Below are 21,041 nucleotides of genomic sequence, written 5' to 3'. Positions count from 1 at the left end.
AGCTTATGCTGTCAAATAAATAAAATCTTAAAATTGATTTTCATTATTTTAAGATGATAATACTACCAGTGTGAGATAGATACACACACACACACACACACACACACACACACACTCACACCTTATCTTCTAGAGCTATATACTGAGATCTGTATGGATGAAAGTATATACATTCTGGGATTCGCTTCAAATTAATCCAGTGGAGAGTTTGATAAGAGGATGGAGTATAGATAAAGTGAGGTCATGGGTCCAGGGGTTCATTATACAGGCTGTGTGATTTGTGTATGTTAGAAATTCTCCAAAATAAAACCTTAAAAAAATGGTCAGCAATACCTAGCTTAGAGGTCTCTAAAATGTGCCGGGCGGGGGGCAAAGTTTCTGCAGACATCCCCCTCTGCCCTTATCTCAGCAGGAGATAATGCACAAATGCAAGGCCTGGCTGTGCTTCCATAAAACTGTACTGAAGGATACTGACATTTAAATTTCTTGGAATATTTAATATGCCAGGAAATATTTTTCTTTTAAACAAACAAACAAAAAAAACCTTTTGGGCTACATACAGAAAGAGGCAGCAGGCAGGATTTGGCCACCTGTGGTATAAAACCCAAGCCTGACAAAACATATACATTTACATATATTACGGATATATAAAATTTTCTTCCTGATTCTGCTAAACCATTTTGGAAATGATTCTGTGTGTCTACACAAAATACTGTTAGTCTCTCACTGGCAGAATAATTACGGATCCATTAGAATATCTGAGTTCTGCTTAACTACCCTGTCTAAAGTTTCCTCAGTAAGTTTGCAATAACAAACACTATAAACTGTTGTTTTTTTGTTTTTTTTCCTTCAACAAATGTCCCACGGGCGTGATTTTTACTGCCTATCCTGTTTTGCGAAGTCCCCTGGACGTCCTGTCCGGTCCCTAGGGAGCCGTCTCCGGCTTCGTCCCCTACGCTACGAATATGCAAACACCCGACCCAAACCCGCAGGCCATGCTCCCTCACTTTGGGACCGAGCAACGCGCGGGCGGAGAGCGCTCACCTGGGCACCGAGCGGGTCCTAACCCGCGGGCTGGGCGCGCTCACCCGGGCACCGAGCAGGTCCCAACCCGCAGGCCGAGCGCGCTCACCCGGGCACGGAGCAGGTCCCAGCCTTCGGGCCGAGCCCGCTCACCCGGGCACCGAGCAGGTCCCAACCCGCGGGCCCCGCGCCTTACCCAAGCAGCCGAGCAGGTCGCAGGCGGCGGCGGCGCGCAGGATGCGGACGGAGGCCGGGGCGCGCGCCGACGCCGGCGGGGCTGTGGAGGGGGCCCCGGAGCCCGCGGGCCGGCGCCGGGGCAGCAGCTGCAGGAGGCCGAGCACCAGACTGCAGGCGCCGCTGCCCAGGCACAGCGCGTGGAAAGCCCGCGGCTGGAAGCTCAGCACCAGCTGTGTGGCGGCGTCCCGCGTGGGGCAGCAGAAGGTCCCGAGGCGTGGGGAGGCCATGGGCCGTGCTCGGGGACGCGGCTCAGGTCTACCCGGACCCCCGGCGGCCCGCCTGAGTCAGGTGCTGGGCCGGCCGGGAGCAGGGGGATCATGTGCCAGGGGCCGCTCCCCCCACCCCGCGCGTGCGGAGAAGGCACCGGCCTCTGGGGGGGGGGGGGCTGTGCGCCCTCTGCAAACGCCACGAGGTCTCACGAGGGTGAGGCTGGGTTCGGAGGAGGAGGAGGGGTGCGGGAAGGAGAAAGAGCCCGTGGCCGGGCAGGTCAACTTTCTCCACTTTCTCCAAACTGCCACCTCGCCTTAACTGATCTAACCAGAAAAACATGCCTCATTTGCCAGCTCTTCCCTATTTGGGACCCGACATCCCTAATGCTGGTGCGTTACAGGCACCAGAACACGCCCATCAACTCCGAGGAGACAGGTGTTGAAACAGCGCTTTTTCATGCCCCCTCGCCCCCGCGAAACCAATCTCGCAGAGGTAGGGTTTTCGCTGAAAATCAAATCTCAAAGACGGGGGCACTTGGCCTAACGAGACACGTTCACACAGACATTTTGCACCTTTCTGTTCAGTGTTCCGTTTCTACTCAGCTTCAATGTAGGCTTTGGCATGCTAAATTAGCTTTCAAGAGTAATTATGGTTTTTAAAAGTTATTCAAGTTCATTCTGATTTCTTAACTGTTTTTGTGTTTCATTATGCATTGAAAATCAAGCTTTCTTCTACATGCATAAAAGTTTCAAAGCTATATCATCACTGGGTGCCTGGCTGGCTCAGTTCGTGGAGCATGGGACTCTGGACCTCAGGTTGTGAGTTCCAGCCCCAGGCTGGGTGTAGAGATTACTTTAAAAAAATAAATTAAAAAATTTACATAATCACTAATGAAAACAGTAAGCATACTGATGAAGTTTAGAAACAAACTCTTCAAGGCTGAAAATAACCCCCCGCCCCAGGTTACGGCTTTACTAACCAAAGCTTCATTTAAAATAAACCCCCAAAACCCTATCAGATTTATCATCTAATAAATTAAAAGGCCCACTGGCAAAGCCCAAGCAGCTACCCTTTAATCTCTGCCCCCAATAAATGGGCCCCTCTCCAGGTTTTTTCCAAACAACCAAAGGGAAGGCATCCCCACTGTTCCTCCCTCCCCCCACTTATGAAAAACACTTAAATGCAAACACATGCCCTCCCACCCAGATGCTCATCTACATTTGCACCCCCAGCTTTGCGATTTTAAGCAAGGCAAAGTTTGGGCTCAGCTCTGGCCTTCTTCCTGGAGGACCACAGGTCTGGGCTTCCCTGTTGGAATTCACGGTAGGCAGACAGGAGGCGGCACTGCCAGATGGGAAGCAGACACTTGAACAAAGGGCTGCGGACGCCAGCACTTCAAAAAGGATCTGACCTGGCACGTCCATTAGCAGGGGCAGCTGCTCTGATAGAATTCTGGAACAGACCGACATTGTCAAAACCTTCACTGCTCTTGGGTATTACATGCTTGCTTATAAAAATAGCAGAGAACATCATAGGAGTACTCCCCACACGTCCATTTGTCAGTCCCTTAGAAAGCATGAATCCTGCTATCTATTTTGGACCATTGATCTCCTCCCTTTGCTCTTGGAAAGCAGAGACAGCTTCTGGAGGACAGTGTGCGAAATGCACTTTAAAGATAAAAATGACAACGGGGCATCTATGCGTTTGCCCTAATGCCCAGGGTTTGCATGGCCAATCCATACACAAGTGCTATGCGTTTCAATCTCTGCTTTGCACCCAAACTGCACAGAGCCCACCTCTCCGCTTCCCACGTGCAAACCTGAGGTCTCTGGATGATTCAGGGGCCAAGTATTCAAGGCTGAGGCTCCCAGGGGGGTCAGTAATAACAGGAGGGAAATTATTACAAGTGAAGAGTGCTAGGCCACATCAGCTCAGATGATTATGCTACAGATGGGCCTCAGAGCAAACCTGAGGAAGGACAGATAGGAGACTAAACTTTTTAACTGTCAGAAAGAACTTGAAATTAGTCTAAGAAATAAAACTGAGTGGATGGAACTGGAAGGTATTATGCCAAGCGAAATAAGTCAATCAGAGACAATTATATCATCTCACTGATATGTGAAATTCAAGAAACAAAAGAGATGAACATAGGGGAAGGGAGGGAAAAATAAGACAAGATGAAATCAGAGAGGAAGACAAATCATAAGTGGCTCTTCATCACAGGAAACAAGCTGAGGGTTGCTGGAGGGGTGGTGGGTGGGGGGATGAGGTAGCTGGGTGATGGGCATTACGGAGGGCATGTGATGTGATGAGCCCTGGGTTTTATATGCAACTGATGAATCACTGAATTCTATCTCTGAAATTTATAATACACTGATTTTAATACGTTGATTTTAAATAAAACTTAAAGAAATAAAACTGAGATAACAAACTTCTCGTGCAAGAGTGCAACTACAATATGAAAAAACAGGTAAAGCACACACACGGGAGGTGGAAACATCTGCAAGTATACAGGTGTGAGAAATGCAATGATACTGCCAAGCCAGTCAGCTGAGCCCAAACAGGGAGATACCTGTGTCGTAATCCTCAGGGCCTTTAAGTATATGATGTTCATTTGTTCCCCCACTGTTCCTCCTTTCCTCCCTCCCACCCAGTTTACCACCTGGATTGCACCTTGCATTTTCAGCCTGGGCTGCCCGGGAACTGCTCTGTGGTCTCGGCTTTCCTTTGCCCCACAATTCACAACTTGCCTGCCATTACACTCGATCCCATACACTAACCGCTGAAGAGGCTCAGGGGGTCTCTCTTACGGACAGCTTTCTTTTCCCAGTGAGTCCCCTGACACCCAGAGGTCTGAACGGGAAGGACCGAGTTAACAGGAGAACCTCAGGTATGCTACAGAATGCAGCGGAGGATGCGATGGGAGGCAGACGGATGGTCTGCTGAGATGTACCAATAGCAGCAGAAGTGAGGAGAGCGTGATTCACAAAAACCGACTGTTTCCGTATCGTGTCAGTGGGCAGGCTCTGTGCTCTGCATTGTACACCGCCGCCTTTAATACACAGGGGCGGCCTTTCAGGTGGCTTTTACCGATACTTAAAGTGATGTGGACAGTATGTGAATTAGTAGGCATGGCTGTGTTCCAATAAAACTTTATTTACAAAACTGGTGGAGACCTAGACACTTTGGCCCCTGTAGGTCTACCCACAGAGGCTCTGGCTTATCCAGCAGCTGCCCCGAAAGGCTAGGTGCCTAAGCCCAAAATGCAGGAAGGTTAACACCTAGTGGGCAAACAGGCCAACAAACGATAGGAAGCAAGAAGTTGCTGGTAGAGAAACTGGCCTTCCTCCCTCCCTGTGGAAGTTTCTGAGGAGAGGCTGCATACGGCCCTGGGCAACCAGCTGTGTTTCTTAGGAATTTATGGTCTATTCATAAATGTACCACCTTTAATTTGCTCTTCCTTCTTCCCTGCTTTACTGCCCCTTTTGTCTGGGGATCCCATGATGTTCCCCTGCAAAGCTTCAGTGCACAGTTTGGCTTAAGCTCTGCTTCCTAAGGAACCCAGGCTAAGAATCTGCAAAGGATTTCAGCGGCTGCAGCCACAGCCCTGCTTGGGGTCCATCTGATGACCAGTAGCACGTTGGCCTTTCAATGTATTTCAACAGAAATTTACTGAGTACCATGTGCAAATTGATTGAACAGATAAAGAGACAGGCTGTGTCCAATAATTACGGAGTGTTACCAGGCCTTAATAAAGAATGAAACATAAAGGACAAAGGCATTGTCAATGCCAAATAAACTAATTAATCATAGATGTAATTGGTGGAGGGTAGAAAGAGATAGGGATTGAGTATGGTTTAAAATGAAATTGTACTTAAAAAAAAAAAAAGGCGTTTTAAATGATATCAGACCTGAGAATAAAACTTATCAAGCTTAATGTGCATCCCATTGCAGATCTCATTGAGAAGCAGACTCTACAGTCCTGATTCTGCTTGTGAGGACGGCCGGGTGAGGCCCTGCATGCCAGGAAACCGCATTTCGAGCAAGCTTCCACAGATGTGCACAGTGCTGGTCAATGGCTGCTACTTTGAGCAGCAAGGTCCTAGAGCTTGTATCTCAACCTAACAAAGGGAACAAGCAGGCCACTTTTAAATGTGGGGAAGGCTTAGTTCAAAAGAGCAGCAAAAACGATCCATACCCAAGGAAGCCCAAGAGCATTCTGAATGCAAATGGCGAGTCAGGAGTGGAAGCGCTGGGTTAGCAGTGATGAACCTTCCTTCTGGTTCTGAAAGCCCCCCTGGGTGAGAAATGTTTGGGACTCATCTGGAACAGAAGTCAGGATGCTGGGGGGAGAGGGAAGCCAATGGGAGGGGAAGACGACGGGTAAGAATGGAGAGAGACAGACAAAAGTGATTCTGTGTAGAGGAAGGGAGAATGGCCTGACAAGGCTCTCGGGTAGAAACTTAAAGACTTTCACTCTGGTCTTGATAAGAGAGGCCAGGGCTATGAAAAACTCCTACCTAAGCTCGAAGCTCGTTTTGCATAGGTGAGCGGTTCCGTGTCCTCCCTGGACCTATCTAATTGCAAACAACCCCACCTCTTTATAGACCAGTTAAAATGCTGTCTTCTCAAAGCCAACTAAGCAGCTGTTAAGCTCAAATAGAAGGAAAAACAGGATTTGCTTCACAGATATTGGATTTTTCTTTTTTTTTTTTTTAATATGTTATTTATTTATTTGTCAGAGCACAGGCAGGGGGAGCAAGAGAGGGAGAAGCAGGCTCCCCACTGAGCAGGGAGCCCAACGAGGGACTCAATCCCAGGATCCCGGGATCATGACCTGAGCTGAAGGCAGACGCTTAACCAACTGAGCCACCCAGGCGCCCCGAGATTTGATTTTCCAATTCACAGCTAAATTTGCTGGAGCATAGCCATTCCACAAAGAAAAAACAACTGTTAACAGTGCGATGCAGTAAACAACCTCAAGTAAGAGTAGAGACACTTGCAATTGACACTGGTGATTGAATAAAAACCAAGGAAAAAGAAAACAAAAATATATTCGAAGCTGATTGTGATATGAGTAGCCAATGTTATTATTCTAAAATAAATATTTAGTAACTAAAAGAATGGAGGCACAGGGCCGCCTGGGTGGCTCAGTCGGTTAAGCGTCTGCCTTCAGCTCAGGTCATGATCCCGGGATCCTGGGATTGAGTCCCACGTTGGGCTCCCTGCTCAGTGGGGAGCCTGCTTCTCCCTCTGTCTTCTCCCCTCTGCTCATGCTCTGTCTCTTTCTCTCTCTCAAATAAACAAAGTCTTTAAAAAAAAACAATAAAAAACATAAAAGAATGGAGGCACAAATAAATGGGCAGCCATGAACTATTAAGGGCAGTTCAGTGGTAAGTTAAGTCAAGGGCAGTGTTTTCCCTCTAAATCTGCATTTTGTGCTTTTCCGGGATGTGCACGCAAGCAGAAGTGATTCTACAATCCTTCATGCTAAGAAATAATTATCCTTACGTTTACATGTCTAAAGACATTTCTCTCTCATTCTTTACGATGAGGAATGCCGGCTTTTCAGTTCAATTCACCTTATTCTGTATGCTGACATTCTGACCTTTCAGCTCAAAAAGAGAAAAAGGCTTTTTTTTTTTTTAATGAATATTTCTAATGCCCAAAAAGGAATGTAATGATTTTGAGGCCCAATGCTCAACTGCGTATTTGAATTCAACTGACAAACACTCAAGGACAATTAAAGGCAAATTCTTTTACATAAATCTTCTGTCTTTGGAGTGGCTTTCAAAGTACACACACACGTTAAATGTACACACAAAATTATCTCTTAATCTCTTAATAGAATTATAGAAGCATTATACACCCTTGATTGGCAGCCAAATTGGACTTCAAAAAAGTTGTATATGTGCTTTTAAAATCATGAATAATGGAAATGATTTATCCAATCAAAAGTTGGTAAGTCCATTCCAAGTTGAAATTATGTCTTGACCGTATAGATGTTCTTGAATATCTTATCTCCCACTAAAGTCAAAAAAACATGGATACTGGGGCACCTGGGTGGCTCAGTAGGTTAAACGTCTTGCCTTTGGCTCAGGTCATGATCCCAGGGGGGACCCTGGCAGTTTTTAACTCACAGACTTGTCTACACTGAGCCTCCAGCAATTTGTCAATTATAGTTCGGATTTCCCTACCCTGGCACTGATTCCTGTAGAAGTTTCTGCTATTGATTTCAGCTCCAGGAAATTGTGGTTCTCTGCGTCTGCCTGCCTTTTCAATTTTGGGAGCGGGGGAGGGGGGGGCAGCAGTTTGTCCTGTGACCTCACTTCTCTGACAGATCTAAGCAGAGCTGCCTTTTCAGCTCATTCAGCTTTTTGCTTATTAGGATGAAGCAGTGACCACTAAGCTCCTTACATGCCAGACTAGAAATCAGCAACACACATTTATTTTCTCGCAGTTTAGCTGGGTCTCCCATTTTGGGGTCTCTCAATGGCTACAATTAAGATGTTGACAAGGCTGGTCTCACCTGAAGGCTCAAGTGGGGAAACATTTGCTTCCCAGCATTTGCTTACATGTTTAATGACAAGTTTTCATTCTTCATGGGCTGCTGGTCAGTTCCTTGGCACAGGAGTCTCTCCACAAGGCAGCTTCCGAGAACGCAGCTTCATTCATCAAAGTCGGCAAGAACAATCCACCACCAGCAAGTGAAAGTCACAATCTTTTGTAACATAATCACAGAGCTGATATCCATCACCTTTGCCGCATCCTATTGGTTAGAAGTGGTTCATAGGTCCTGCTCACACCCAATGGAAGGAATACACAGAGTGTGAACGCCAGCAGGTGGGGTGCACTGGGGAGGTCATCTTTATGTCTGTCAGCCACGGTGACCTCTTAGGGTTGTCTGATGGCACAAGAATGCTGGAGTACCCACTCTTGTCAACCAGGATAGGCTGCCCCTGGGGTGGGCACCTCAAATCCTAGGAACTTCTGGTTGCCCAGGCTCTCCAAGAGCATTGGTGGAGTGACATTCTGTCCCAAGGGCTCCCTTCTTCAGAGAGGTGTAAGGCTGCCTGCTGGAGCTCAAGGAATATGCTGAGGGGATGCAAGGATGACTAAGCTCTCCACCCAGAATTATACTTGCTTGGTTTGACCCTCTAGACGGACGAAAACGCTCAGGATTGGCTATAAAGCTTTAAGAGACTAAAAAGGGCTGCCGTGCCGTGCATCTTGACATTGACTCCCTTTCTCTGCCCGTGGGGAATTGAGTAGCTCCGCAAAACACCACTATGAATGGGTTTTGAACCCAGGCTTAGCTCAAAGAGCCTGCTTTGTGGTTGTTGTTGGGTTGGGTATTGACCTCACTTGACAAAACGTGAGTCTTGGGTTGAAGGAAACTTGTCCTTGCCTCTGACAAAAACACAGAAATTCACATATTGAGAAATCATGTCTAAGAGTTTTTCTTCAGTTCTGCAACATGCAGACTATGAGTCTGTGAGCTCAATGCTCTCACCTGAGAAGAGATGAGACCAGACCATGCCACTGGAGGGAGAGAGGGGTGGGGTTTGTGTTCTGAGAAGAGGAAGAAGAGTCATCTAGCTTTATTATTACCTGACTGCCTTCCATGAGCTGGAAGCATTAAGTACTCAGCTTAACTCTCATCTCCACCCTTATGGCTCATTTTTTTTTTTTTTAAAGATTTTATTTATTTATTTGACAGAGAGAGACAGCCAGTGAGAGAGGGAACAGAAGCAGGAGGAGTGGGAGAGGAAGAAGCAGGCTCCCAGCGGAGAGGCCTGATGTGGGGCTCGATCCCAGAACGCCGGGACCACACCCTGAGCGGAAGGCAGAGGCTTAATGACTGAGCCACCCAGGCGCCCCTATGGCTCATTTTTTTATCTTGTTTTTTATGCATAAGGCAGCAGAGGAGGCGAGGAAACGTGTCCAAGGTCATGGAGTTGGTGGAGGTGAGAATCAAACCCAGGTAGATTACACCATAAGCACTTCCTCCACAGGGAAATGAGATTTATTTCCTGAATGAACGTCTGCCACCAACAGCTACAAACTAGTCTGACCACGGAAATGCATCTTCTAACCCCACCGCTCTGAAGCAACAAGGAGTCCACTTTTGAGAAGTTGGAGGCAGGTCACAGATGGCCAAATTTGAAGTCGCATGACCATAACCACACTTTCAAGGAAGTATATGGGGGGGAGGACAGAAGAAGGGGCTTAGGATGCACACGTGTATATACACGTCACATTATTCCAAACTTTGTTCGAGTTGTGTGTTTCTTTTGTAGCACACTGTGCTAATATAGTGAAATGAGAGGACTATTAGGTCTGGGAGGACTACATGCTCTTCAGCTTTCATCCACACGAGACTGTCAAATTGCATATATTTAACAAAAAGGACTAAATACACTCAGACTCTGGCTAATTTTGAAATGACTGCTTCACGGGTACTCAAGAGGCCACGAGTAGGGAATAGGAAACCCACATTAACCTCAAGGGTTTGGCTTGTGGTTAGAAGCACAGCGTGCTGGGAGATAATACATCCTTACACCAACCTGGTTGTGCACGCCACAGAAACATCTGTCTGTCAGAAACATCTACTGAGCACACATCTCAGTATCAGAAGGGCTGAGAGACATTAACATAGAAAATGTGGTTCAGTCAGTCCTCTGAGCGGAGTCTGATGATTTAAATGCAATGGCTATCCCCCTCACACACCCTCACCCAAATCTTTTGGGTCTCACTGAATTGCCCTTGGTTGAACATCCAAAGTAAACCATGTGTATAACCCAAGTTTCTCAAACTTACGACATTTCTTTAGTCTATCACAGGAGTCAGAAATTTATTCTTAGGGGCCAAACAGTACATATTTTTGCCTTTGCAAGCTACGATTACTCCATTGCCCTCAATGTGCTTTAAGCTGACTTAATCAGTGGTGTGATTCAAACATCTTAATTTGGTCTTAAGGACAGTCTGTCCAGGTGTGAATTTGGTGGCTACCATCGAATCAAAGGGATTCCCCACAGAACAGCTTTGCGTTGTAAAACCCAAGTTCTTGGGTTGTTTTTTATTTTTTTAAGATTCTATTTACTTATTTTTGACAGAGAGAGAGAAAGAGCACAAGCGGCGTGGGGGGGGAGAGAGATGCAGACTCCCCGCTGAGCAAGGAGCCCGATGGGGGACTAGATCCCAGCACCCTGGGATCACGACCTGAGCCGAAGGCAGATGCTTCACTGACTGAACCACCCAGGTGCCCAAAACCCAAGTTCTTATAAGAAAATTCTCCCCGTAACTTGACAGTGAGAAACCTGGCAGCCATATCCTCATGTAATAAGGTGACAGTCACAGGTGACAAGCCATGCAGATATCCAGTATTCCGATGTGGTTTGCTGAGAAGGCCACATCATTTATGTATGTGCTTTTCCCCCAAATCCATAACCCAGTCTAGTCATGAGAAAACATCAGACAAGCCTAAATTGGGGGACATTCTACAAAATACCCAACCAGTCCTCCTCAAAACTCTCACAAAAACGAAGGAGAGAGACCAAATGACAGCTAAATGCAAAGTAGAGTCCTGGGGACAGAAAGAGGACACCTGTGTGCCACCTGGGGAAATCCGAATAGGAGGTCAGTGACTAGGAATGGACTGGGTCAAGGGCATGCAGGCACTCCGTGTATTACCTTTGAAACCTTTCTGTAAATCTAAAATTGTTCCAATAGAACTTATTTTTAAAGAAGTTAATCACACAATATTTCCTGTAGCCCCTCTACATGTGTAATTATGCAAAAGGAATCATCACGACCAATTAAGTTTTTAGAAACTTCCTATGTCTGCCTGGAAGACATCTGTCCATTGTAGTAAAAATTCTACCACCCTTCAGCCAGCCAGCCTGTTACTTCCTGTTATTTCTACCGCTAGTCAAAGACGTCCACGTTCCTTGAAGTTCAGGTGAAAAGATTCAATTGAAGCAAGTATTTTGGCCAGTGTCCAGAGAAGGAATTTCCCGCATCCGAATCCACAGTCCCTCCAACACTAAAGCAGCAGTGGCTTCCGCAGGCAGGGCCTCTGCTTCCCACAGGACACCTGAATTATTTCAGCTCTAAGGAAGTATAGATGGCCCCTTTCTCCGTGCATGTGAGCTTGTGGTCGTGTTGGCCGGCCAGAGGGAGGGAACGGACATTTACTGAGTTCCGTAGTATGCCGACTCCCCTGGCTGTGTTATTTTAGTCCATGGCCCTCCAAGTGTGCTCCTGGAGGGGCAGCCTACACCTTGTCAAGGAGCTTGTTACAAATCTAAATTCCCTGCGCCTTCTCTGAGAGCCTAGTAGAAGTAACCCTGGGTTTTTCTTCTCTTTTTCTTTTTTTAAAGATTTTATTTATTTATCTGAGAGAGCGAGCAAGCAAAAGAGTCTACAAGCAGGGGGAGCAGCAGAGGAAGAGGGAGAAGCAGACTCCCCGCTGAGCAGGGAGCCTGATGTGGGTCTCGATCCCAGGACCCTGGGATCATGACCTGAGCTGAAGGCAGCTGCTTAAGAGAATGAGCCACCCAGGCATCCCTACTCTGGGTTTTTCTCTCTCAAAACGTGCAGTATGAAGTAAAAAGGCGCTCCCCAATCACACAAATGGTATCATAGCAAAGGTGCAGAAGGTCCATGCTGTATTTGAGAAGAGCGGTATGTTCAAGGATGTCTTGGAATCTCACATACAGAATTATTTTTTGCTGCTTGGATATTGCTTGTGTTGGCTTTCGCTAGAACCACCTAGATGATATCTGGGACTCAGGTATCACATTTCTACCCTGTGATTCAGCTGACAAATTACAAGCAGATCAGGTTGCAGAAGGTGTCTGAGATTTGAAGAGAATCTTCCCCAGATACAATTTTGTAAATGAAGGTAAGGTTGCCTGGCTGGTCTCCAAACTCCCATCCTCTCCGTATAGGCCAGGCCCTGCACTGACTGAGCTCTGATCCCTGACTGCCAGCTCTGTCTCTGACCTCAGCTGAGGGTCACACAGAGGTTGGTGGACACGGCCCACACAGGTGGCTGCTTTTTCACCCCTCTTTTCCTCCTCTCATCAACTCCCCCTAATTCGGAGTTCTGAAACAGGAGTTAAACTGTTGGGTCTCTGCCCTCCCAGAAACCCCTGGCTTCTACATAAAGCACAATGCCCCACCTCATCCAGGGACCCCAGGGAGAGAGAAGAAATCCTACACTTGGCTGCCTACACATTTGCATGACTAAGGGAGCCACTTAGATCTCAAGAACAACATGATTTATAGCCCCCACTACCCATTCCCTAAGTAAAACTGTTTTGTCTCTTGCAAGGAAGTCACCAACATTCAAAATCCTTGCTTGGATCTGGCCAAATGGGATCTGTTAGCTTGAGTAGTCATCCCGGGTCAGGCCTGAGTTTGCAGTTTTAAGCTGGTCAATTTTGGGGTGACTGGATATGCAGTGACATTCTCAGGTGTACTTGGGGAGCCCACACACCGTACTGCTGAGCCCTGTCCCTCTGCCGCCTCGTGTTCATGTCTACACAAGGCGCTGGTCAGCAGTCAATAGCACTTCCAGAAATGCCCCCTGAGAACGAGATGCCAATCTCTGTCCTGTAGATAGCCCGAATCTCTGAGGGATTCTCTGGGAGTAGCTGTCACTTGGCTTAAGGTGGGACAAGCCTTGCCCTACCACCCCTTGGGGGTAGGCAGAGAACTGGCCTCTTCAGCAGCTGCTCTCAGCACTTGGAACTCCAGCAGGAACAGTAGAGCTTTAGTCACAATGCCTCCAAACTAGGGAGAAAGTCCCATTCGTTGTCCTCGAACACCCCAGTGATTTCCACCTGAGAATCCGTTGTAAGATGACTACTGTTCCCCAAAGATGATAGGTCCTAATTCCTTGAACCTACAAATTACCTTATTTGGGGAAAGGGTCTTAGTACACAGGATTACATTAAGGATTCTGAGATGGAGAGAGCATCCTTGATTTTATTAAAAGTGGGCCCTAAAGGCAATCATAGTGACCTTAAGAGGGTGACAGAGGGAGGCGACAGAGGGAGATAGAACCCAGGCAGTAGAGAAGGCCAGGTGATCACAGAGGCAAAGGTTGGACTGATTCAGTCACAAACCCAGGAATGCCAGCAGCCACCAGACCCTGGGAGGGGCAGGGAACACATTCTCCTCTAGAGCCACTGAGGGGATATGGCCCTGCTGACACCTTGACTTCAGAATTCTGGCCTCCAGGAAGGGAAAAAATGGGTCTGAAACAGCTTATGTTAATTTGTTACACTAGCCTTTGAATATTCACTGTATCCCCCAGGCATTTCCCATTTCAACCCGCCCACAGGAACTCATTATTGCCTCCTCTGTCATCTGCTCTCCAGCCACAATCTCCATGTGGCAGATCCAGGCTCAGTTAGTCCAGCCAGAGACCCCCAGGTTGTTGAGATCTCCCCCCCCCTTACCTTGCACACACTCCCTGGGATGGGGGAGTGGAGGCTCACCACCAATTCCCAAGGAGCAGGGCTGGGGCACTCCGACACTCATTAACAAGGTTTCAGCCTTTTAGTCTGATGCTTTCAACTTCCCTATAAAGAACATTCCTCTGCTCACAGGGTCCCCACCCAGCAAACTCCTGGCTCCACTTCCTCTCAGCCTCCAAGATAGCTCATTCATTCTGTCCTGGTTGTGTTTTGAAATACTCTTGGGAAAAAAGTGGGCAGGGATGAAACAAGACTTCTACTTTTGTGTCCATTTGAAATTTCCACAATAAAAGAAAAGAAAAGAAAAATTTAGAAATTTCACCTACAGTTGTAGTTACTCCTTTTTTTTCTTCTCTACTTTGGTTTCTCTCCTGCTGGAACTTTTGCAGTTAAAAGTCGTTTGGCACGTAATTGTGCTCCAGTTGTTTTTTTCCCCCTGTTATATTTTCTTCATTAGCTAGAGTTAATGTTTCATATTTCCTGCATCCTTTACATTCCTTAGCGACCACTCCCCAGCACTGGACAAGTTAAAAGTGCCCAAGAAGCACTCATTGGCTACTTTATAAGAAAATACAAAGTGAAAATAGCCAGCGGCTTTCTAAAACTGCATTTTAAAGATTTATTTGAGAGAGAGAGAGAGAGAGAGTTAGAAGGGCTGGGGGCAGGAGAGGCGGAGGGGGAGGGAGAGAGAAAATCTCAAGCCCACTCTGCACTGAGCACAGAGCTCGACATAGGTCTTGAGCCAAAATCAAGAGTCAGATGCTTACCCAGCTGAGCCACCCAGGCACCCCTGAAACAGCATTTTAAAATATAAACACTTTTAAAATAGTAGCTAAATACTCCCAATTTGAAAAGTTAACTATTATTATATATATATATATTTCTTAAAGATTTATATATACATATATATATATTTCTTAAAAATTAAGACCTGAGACGAGATCAAGAGTCAGCAGTTCAACCTACCGAGCGACCCAAGCGCCCCTACTTATACATTAAAGGACATGTCTCCAAGGAAACAGGATTGGAACTCAACCAAACCTAAGTTAGCATTGTTTTATAGGCAAAGTTTCCACATAGGAGGCTTCAGCCTCTTTCTTGTTTGGAGATCAAGGGAACCTCAAAAGGTGGCTCAGTGTCTAAATGTGTTACGGAGGAAAGCCAACTCACCAGCTCCGGGAAAGCTGCCCTGCCATAGCCAATCTGGCACTGGGCCCTACAAGGGGAAGAAGAGGACTCCTTCTTAAGACTGGGCTCAGCAACCTCAAGCAGGCTGTTAAGCCCCTCTGGGGCTGTTTCTTCCTCTGTAAAATGGGGTGATGCGTGCTCCAAGCAGCTTTGGACCTGAGTCCGCTTATGTCATGTGCTTGGTATACGGTAGGTTTCCTGCGAATGGTGGTTACTATTTGGTCGCTACTCCTTGCTTCCTCAACTAAAGGCGCTGGGTGCTAGGATGCTAACTCCCACTGTGGAGTCCATGGACAGGAAAATGGTGCCAGTTGTTAAGAAAAAGCCCCTGCAAGTCTCCAGCCCATCCCTGCACAGAAACAGGAAATCTGTCCCCCAGAGATCTGTAAATAGCCTAACAGCAAGGGTAAACGCCTTCCGAGGTGAGAGGGAGGTGACGGGGACGCAGCCGTGCAGCATTCCGTTTCTGTCACTGGGCCAAGATCCGCAGCTAAGTGAAATTCCGAAGTTTCTAATAATCCATCGCTTGTAGAAATTAAGATGACAATGGAGACAGTGATGAAGGGCAAAGCCACTGCGTCACCGTCTTCCTTTAGCTGTCCTCACACCTGTGGCTCTGATCTGGACTGACTCTCCACCGTCTGAATTCATAGGAACCCTAAGTCAGGTACACGGTGGCTTAAATAGAAAACAGCTAAAACTGCCTTTAAAACAATTGCCACGGTTGTTCTGTAAAGCTCGACCATCCTGAGCTACTAGTTTGAAAACTAAAGGCAAAATTCTGGAACTCCAGCCTCCACTACATTTTATAATTATAAATCTCTTTTCTTGTTAGAACAAAACACTAAGATAATTTTAGCTCTATTTCATAAAAAGGATTACCTATTGATTAAATCTCTGAAAGCTGGTTCAATTTGCCTTTTACTCCTTGACTGATTCATTCACTATTGATAAGGTGAAAGAACGACTTTTAAGTAACCTCCGCATTCAACCTGGGGCTTGAACTCATAACCCTGAGATTGACTCACGTGCCCTATGGACTGGACCAGTCAGGCGCCTGAAAGAACTACCTTTAATTTCACCTATCTCCTCTCTAATAAAGGAAGTAAGCCTCAGCTCCCAAAAAGCGGCATACCCAAGGCGACTGAATGCCTAGATTTAGATGGTCATAGGGTTGTGCTCTGCAGGGCCAGAAGAGCATATGCTCACACTCGGGTCTTCCGAGCAATGAGGCTGAATGGTCAAGAAGCGAAAAGCTGAGACTATCCAGAAGATATCTGGCACCAGCTTCCAAAAGAAAAAGCTAGATATTGACAAATATATACTGTCTTTGGGAAATCTGGCTGAGCTGAGTTCTTAGAAAAGTAAGCCATCACCACTTAAAGTCCATACTGGTTCAGTCTTACTAAACTCTTCCAAAAGGGGAGCAGGGTTAATAAATTGGGGCAAAGCCTTTCAGTCACAAGATACTGATATTTTCCAAGATGTGTGGTAGTGTCTAATAAGGATATAATGGACATGATACAGAAGTCTAGGTGTGATAATAGCTATGCTCAGCTATGTAAACCCAAGAGTGTCAAGGAAAGAATTTAAGAAGGTCTGAGAGGAGGGCATCGATCTCAAAGCAGGCCACACAGACTTGGTCCAGTCCCTTCTGGTGTACTTATTAATGTCTATATAGACAGCAGCCTTATAAATATTAAAATAATGCTAAGCTGGGAGAGATGCCTAATGTGAAGATTAAGAAAACACTAAGCAAAATGATAATTTAGTAAGGATAAATGTAAACCTGCACCTATGTTTAAGGAATGAACAATATAACACTTTCAAGTAGCAGAAAAGTAATCTCATGATATAATCAACATAAAACATAAAAGATAACTTTGGCTGTAATTTATGGAGACAATGAAATCTTTGTCTCTGCTTTAGTGAACTGAGTAGTCTGAATTTCAGCCCCAGTTAACAGCTGAGATTTCGGTTATTACCACAGGGTGGGGGCGGGGGAGTTGTGTTGAGACTAGGGAACTCCCAAAAGTTCTGGGTACATTTCTATGGTCCTTTATCATTTGGTTTCTCATATCTATCCAGTCTTTAAACTTTTTATCTGAAGAGAATCACAGATTCAATGTGGTTTTAAGAAACAATATAGGAACATCTTCTGCACCTTGCACCTCACAGTCAGAAAGTATACTAACACTGATACAATCTACCAAGCTTATTTCGATTTCCTCATCTTACACGCACTCCTGTGTATTTAGTTCTGTGCAATTTAATCAATTTGTGCAGATCTGCATGACCATGACAGTCAAGGTACAGTTAAGATGGCTTCTAACAGGCACACTCCTTAAGTCTCCGTTTACAAAGAAAAAAAACCACCTCGTTCCCCTAACTGGAGACATTCTGGACACTGTAGCTTGGAAGTTAGGTAGGGGGCAATAATTACTGCCCAGAGCCATGACAAGTGCCCAGTGAAGTTTGCGCTCTTACTTCAACTGCCTGGATGAAACACAAAACGATCCGCCACACGACCGCAGACCATTGAACGGAAACCCCTCACGTGACCACTGAAGACACTGAGACCGGAGTTGAGATTCCTTGTTCCCGCTCCACAGTGACAGGAACCCCTCACTCGTCCTGTCGTCTCCGAGCTTTTTCTTGCTGCCTATTCCATCCTCACCTGCTGAAAGTACCTGGATGGAGCTCCTTTGAAGAAACAAGCAATCACCAGCGTCCAGCTACGTAACTACAAACGAAATAAAAAGATTTTTTTTTTTGCAAAGCATGCAAATACCTAGCAGTATGGATATTTCTTTATGCCTAACTTTTATGTAAGTTGAAAAGGGGCAGACATAGGTGGTACACCCTTTCAGTAATTTCAGACCACCACCTCTCCTTTGTAGGCAGCGCAGGCGTGGGACATTAAGACCTCGTGGCACTGCTCTACCAAAGTGAGAACAGAGTCTGAACGCAAAGACTTCCTGGACTGGAACTATAGGAAGAGCTAAAAAGAGCTAGAAGAGCCAGGAGGGTGGCTATCCGGGCTGGGCGCTGCCACAGGGAATTTGTGGGAGGATGGGCAGTCCTTCATTGGAACAGGTCTGGCCCCTCTCCTCTGCCCAGACTTTAAGAGCACCCTTCCAGGGCTAGCGCTTTGGCCCGGGCTGCGCGGCGGAGGCGGCTCTCGGGGAGGGCCGGGGCTGTGTGGGTGCGTGGAGGGTTCCCGGGACACCCCCCCAGCCCCAAGTCCGGGCCCGGGGGCAAAGCGCGTCCGTGCGGGAACAGGCTGGTGGCACACGGACCCGCGCGGGGCGGCCCGCCGCGCTTCCGGTCTCACCTGGGCGGCCGCGGGCAACCCGCGGTCCCCGTGAACAAAGGCGGGGGCGCCGGGCCGGCCGCGCGCTCCAAGATGGAGGGCGCCGGGGACTGTGACCGCCGCCCGCCCGCCCCGCCCCGGCCCGCCCTGCGCGGGCGCTTCCGCCGCCTCACCTGCAGCGACTCGGCCTCCTGGGCGGAGGGCTGGCGCGCACCGAGGCTTTCAGGGCCGCCCGGCGCTGGCGCCGGAGAAAGGGCCGGACTTCGCGTCGCGGCCCCCCACCGCCCCCCGACCCTGCGGCGCGGAGCGGCGCGTGGTCCTGAGCGCGCGCCCCGCCCCTCCCACCCTCCGGATAACTTGGTGGGGGGGCCGGAGCGCGCTCCAGCATCCGGCGAGGGACACAGGTTCCGTGCGCGCGCCGGCCCTCGCCCCCTCTCGCTTTCTGGGTAACTAGTTGGGGAGTCCCGAGCAAGCACGCCCATCGCTGGCCTGCGGCACTGGTCCCGTGTGCGTGCCGACCCTCGCCCCCTTCCACCCTCGGGGCCACTAGGGGGGGGGGGGTCCCTCCGCGCGCGCCCCTGCCCCGAGCGCCTCTTGCCCCGGTATCCCCCGGCGGCCGCGCGGGTCCCGGAGCGCGCATCTCCTCCCGCCTCTCCCACCCTCCGGGCAGCCCTCTGGAGCCCAGCGCGCGCCCCGCCCCCTGCCCGCCTTGCGGCCCGAGCCCTCGAGCGCGCCGGCCCCGCCCCCTGCCCGGCCCGCCCTCCCCCGCGCGCCGCGCCGCCTGCGCCCGGCTCCCTCCCTGGCCCCGGCCGGCACTTTCCTCCCAAGTTGCCGCGCAAGTTTGCCAGTGGCCGGCGGCGGCGGCAGGAGCACCCGGACCCTCCCTCGCCCTCGGCCTGCCGGGGCTCCCCCGAGTGCATGGGCGCGGGCCGGACGGGCCCTGGGGGCTGAGCGGCCGCGCCGCCTGCGCGCTCCGCGCCCCGCGCCATGGAGGGCGCCGAGCCCCGCGCGCGGCCCGAGCGCCTGGCCGAGGCGCGGGCGCCCGACGGCGGGCGCTTGGTGGAGGTGCAGCTGAGCGGCGGCGCCCCGTGGGGCTTCACCCTGAAAGGCGGCCGCGAGCACGGCGAGCCGCTGGTCATCACTAAGGTGAGGGGGCCGCGGGACCCTTACGGTGACAGCCTAAAGGTGACCGCGGGGCGGGGGATTTTGTCGGGGGTGGGGGCGCCGGAGGGGCGGGACAATCGTGTCCCCAACCCGGGGGCGCTAGTGTGCCTGGGTCACCTGCGGGGACGGGGGCACCGGGACCCGCAAAGGTGCGTGGCCCCGGCCGCTCTGCGGCGGCACCCAGTCCTGTAGACTCCCCAGCGCCGCAGAGTTTAAATGGCTACTGTTCCGGGTCCCCACCCCTCCTCCTTCGAGAAGGGGCCTGGCTGGGTCCCCTGTCACTCCCGGCTTTGCCAGCGGCGGCCTGCACCTGTGGGGCTGCCCAGGGGTTGGGGAGGAACAGTCCCACGTGCCAGGGGGTGGACAGAACCGTCCCTGTGTTTGTCACTGTAGGCCTTTGGTTCTGCCCCTCCTTGAACCTGTACCCCTTATCACTAGGAAACCCAGACGAGCAGCTGTCGCTAGCCCAGCTTCTCGATTCCCATCAGGCCATCAATATTTACTGACTTTCGGCTTCCAGCCCTAGATCCATGCCGCTCTGGGACGTGCAGAGACGTACCGAAACTTTCAGTGTCCTTTTTCAAAGTGGGATTTGAACTCCAGTAATAAGTTTCTAATGTGTCTCATCAGGAAGGTGTTTTGCGTTAAGTGTGTGTGGTAGGGGAAGGTGGGTGCTTTCACACTTTGAATTCTCTTGTCTCAAAACAGCAGTTGATCTTGAAATTGACCAGCTGAACTTGTATAGACCTGTGAAATCACAAAACAACAAACCCATCATCCTGTTTTCTTCAGAAGTGTCGCTTCTCTGGGGAGGGTTGGGTCAGGCTTTTTCTAGGGACAAAGTTCCCTTTAAAATGTAAAAATTCTTGGCGACTACAGGAGTTTGAAGGTGACTTGCTGGGTTTTTTTCTACTGTCCTGCTTCACCACAGAGGGAAGGTATAAGGTCACTCCTAACCCACCCCACCCGTGATGCACTTGGCAACTGGTGTGGCTTGGTTGTTCAAGATAGCAAATGAGACGTCAGACTTTTCTGTTCTGTATTTTCTCTCATTTTTGTATTCACAAAACCAGAGACTCTGAGGGGAGGCTTGTTTAGATATGCACTGAATTTATGTTCAACTGGGGAAAAAGGCTGTCGTTGCTATAAAATTAATGTGTAACCCATTAACGAATTGTGTTCTTTGAAAAGATGGTGAGCAAAGTGTGTACAGCTTGCCCAGCGAGGGTAGTTTCCTGCATATATGCGTACTAAAGCGTATTGCCCTGTGCCTTTTTTTAATAAAGGTTTTACAGGGCATTTCTGATGGCAAATGTTAAAAAGATAGCAAGTAAATTACTAACACCCTTGGCATTTCATGTATTTCTTTTTTAAAAGAGGTGTACACACAATTCAACGTATCTTCCTCAGACTTACTA

The 21,041-nt window shown here is 48.8% G+C and overlaps 2 protein-coding genes and 1 long non-coding RNA gene across 6 annotated transcripts in view; 1 reads left to right on the top strand and 2 right to left on the bottom strand.

Moving 5' to 3' along the window:
- The window catches only part of GPR143 (G protein-coupled receptor 143), a 42,683-nt gene extending 41,083 nt beyond the window's left edge, over positions 1-1,600 (bottom strand). The window contains exon 1 of one of the 2 annotated variants that reach the window (XM_087859768.1): positions 1,220-1,600. In XM_087859768.1, the coding sequence (XP_087715894.1) occupies positions 1,220-1,487 (268 nt within the window). In that variant the 5' untranslated portion in view covers positions 1,488-1,600. The remainder of the gene's footprint in view (positions 1-1,219) is intronic. The other variant, XM_045813597.2, reaches the window with a different exon arrangement.
- Positions 1,601-9,150: 7,550 nt separating this feature from the next.
- On the bottom strand, positions 9,151-19,135 carry LOC148107016 (uncharacterized). Its single transcript, XR_015723353.1, has 2 exons — positions 18,633-19,135; positions 9,151-17,889 (listed from the first exon to the last, which is right to left on the bottom strand). It is a non-coding gene; the product is annotated as an uncharacterized LOC148107016 (long non-coding RNA).
- Positions 19,136-19,240: 105 nt separating this feature from the next.
- Positions 19,241-21,041, top strand: part of SHROOM2 (shroom family member 2) — a 136,369-nt gene continuing 134,568 nt past the window's right edge. For 2 of the 3 annotated variants that reach the window (XM_045813652.2, XM_045813649.2), the window contains exon 1: positions 19,242-19,605. In XM_045813652.2, coding sequence (XP_045669608.2) covers positions 19,447-19,605 — 159 coding nt within the window. In that variant the 5' untranslated portion in view covers positions 19,242-19,446. Of the gene's footprint in view, positions 19,606-21,041 lie in introns of all 3 variants that reach the window. The other variant, XM_045813650.2, reaches the window with a different exon arrangement.

The sequence above is a fragment of the Ursus americanus genome, chromosome X (assembly GCF_024610735.1).
Source record: "Ursus americanus isolate L20-20 chromosome X, mUrsAme1.1.p, whole genome shotgun sequence".
NCBI classification, from domain to species: Eukaryota; Metazoa; Chordata; class Mammalia; order Carnivora; family Ursidae; genus Ursus; species Ursus americanus.
This window is presented reverse-complemented; position numbering and strand designations above follow the sequence as displayed.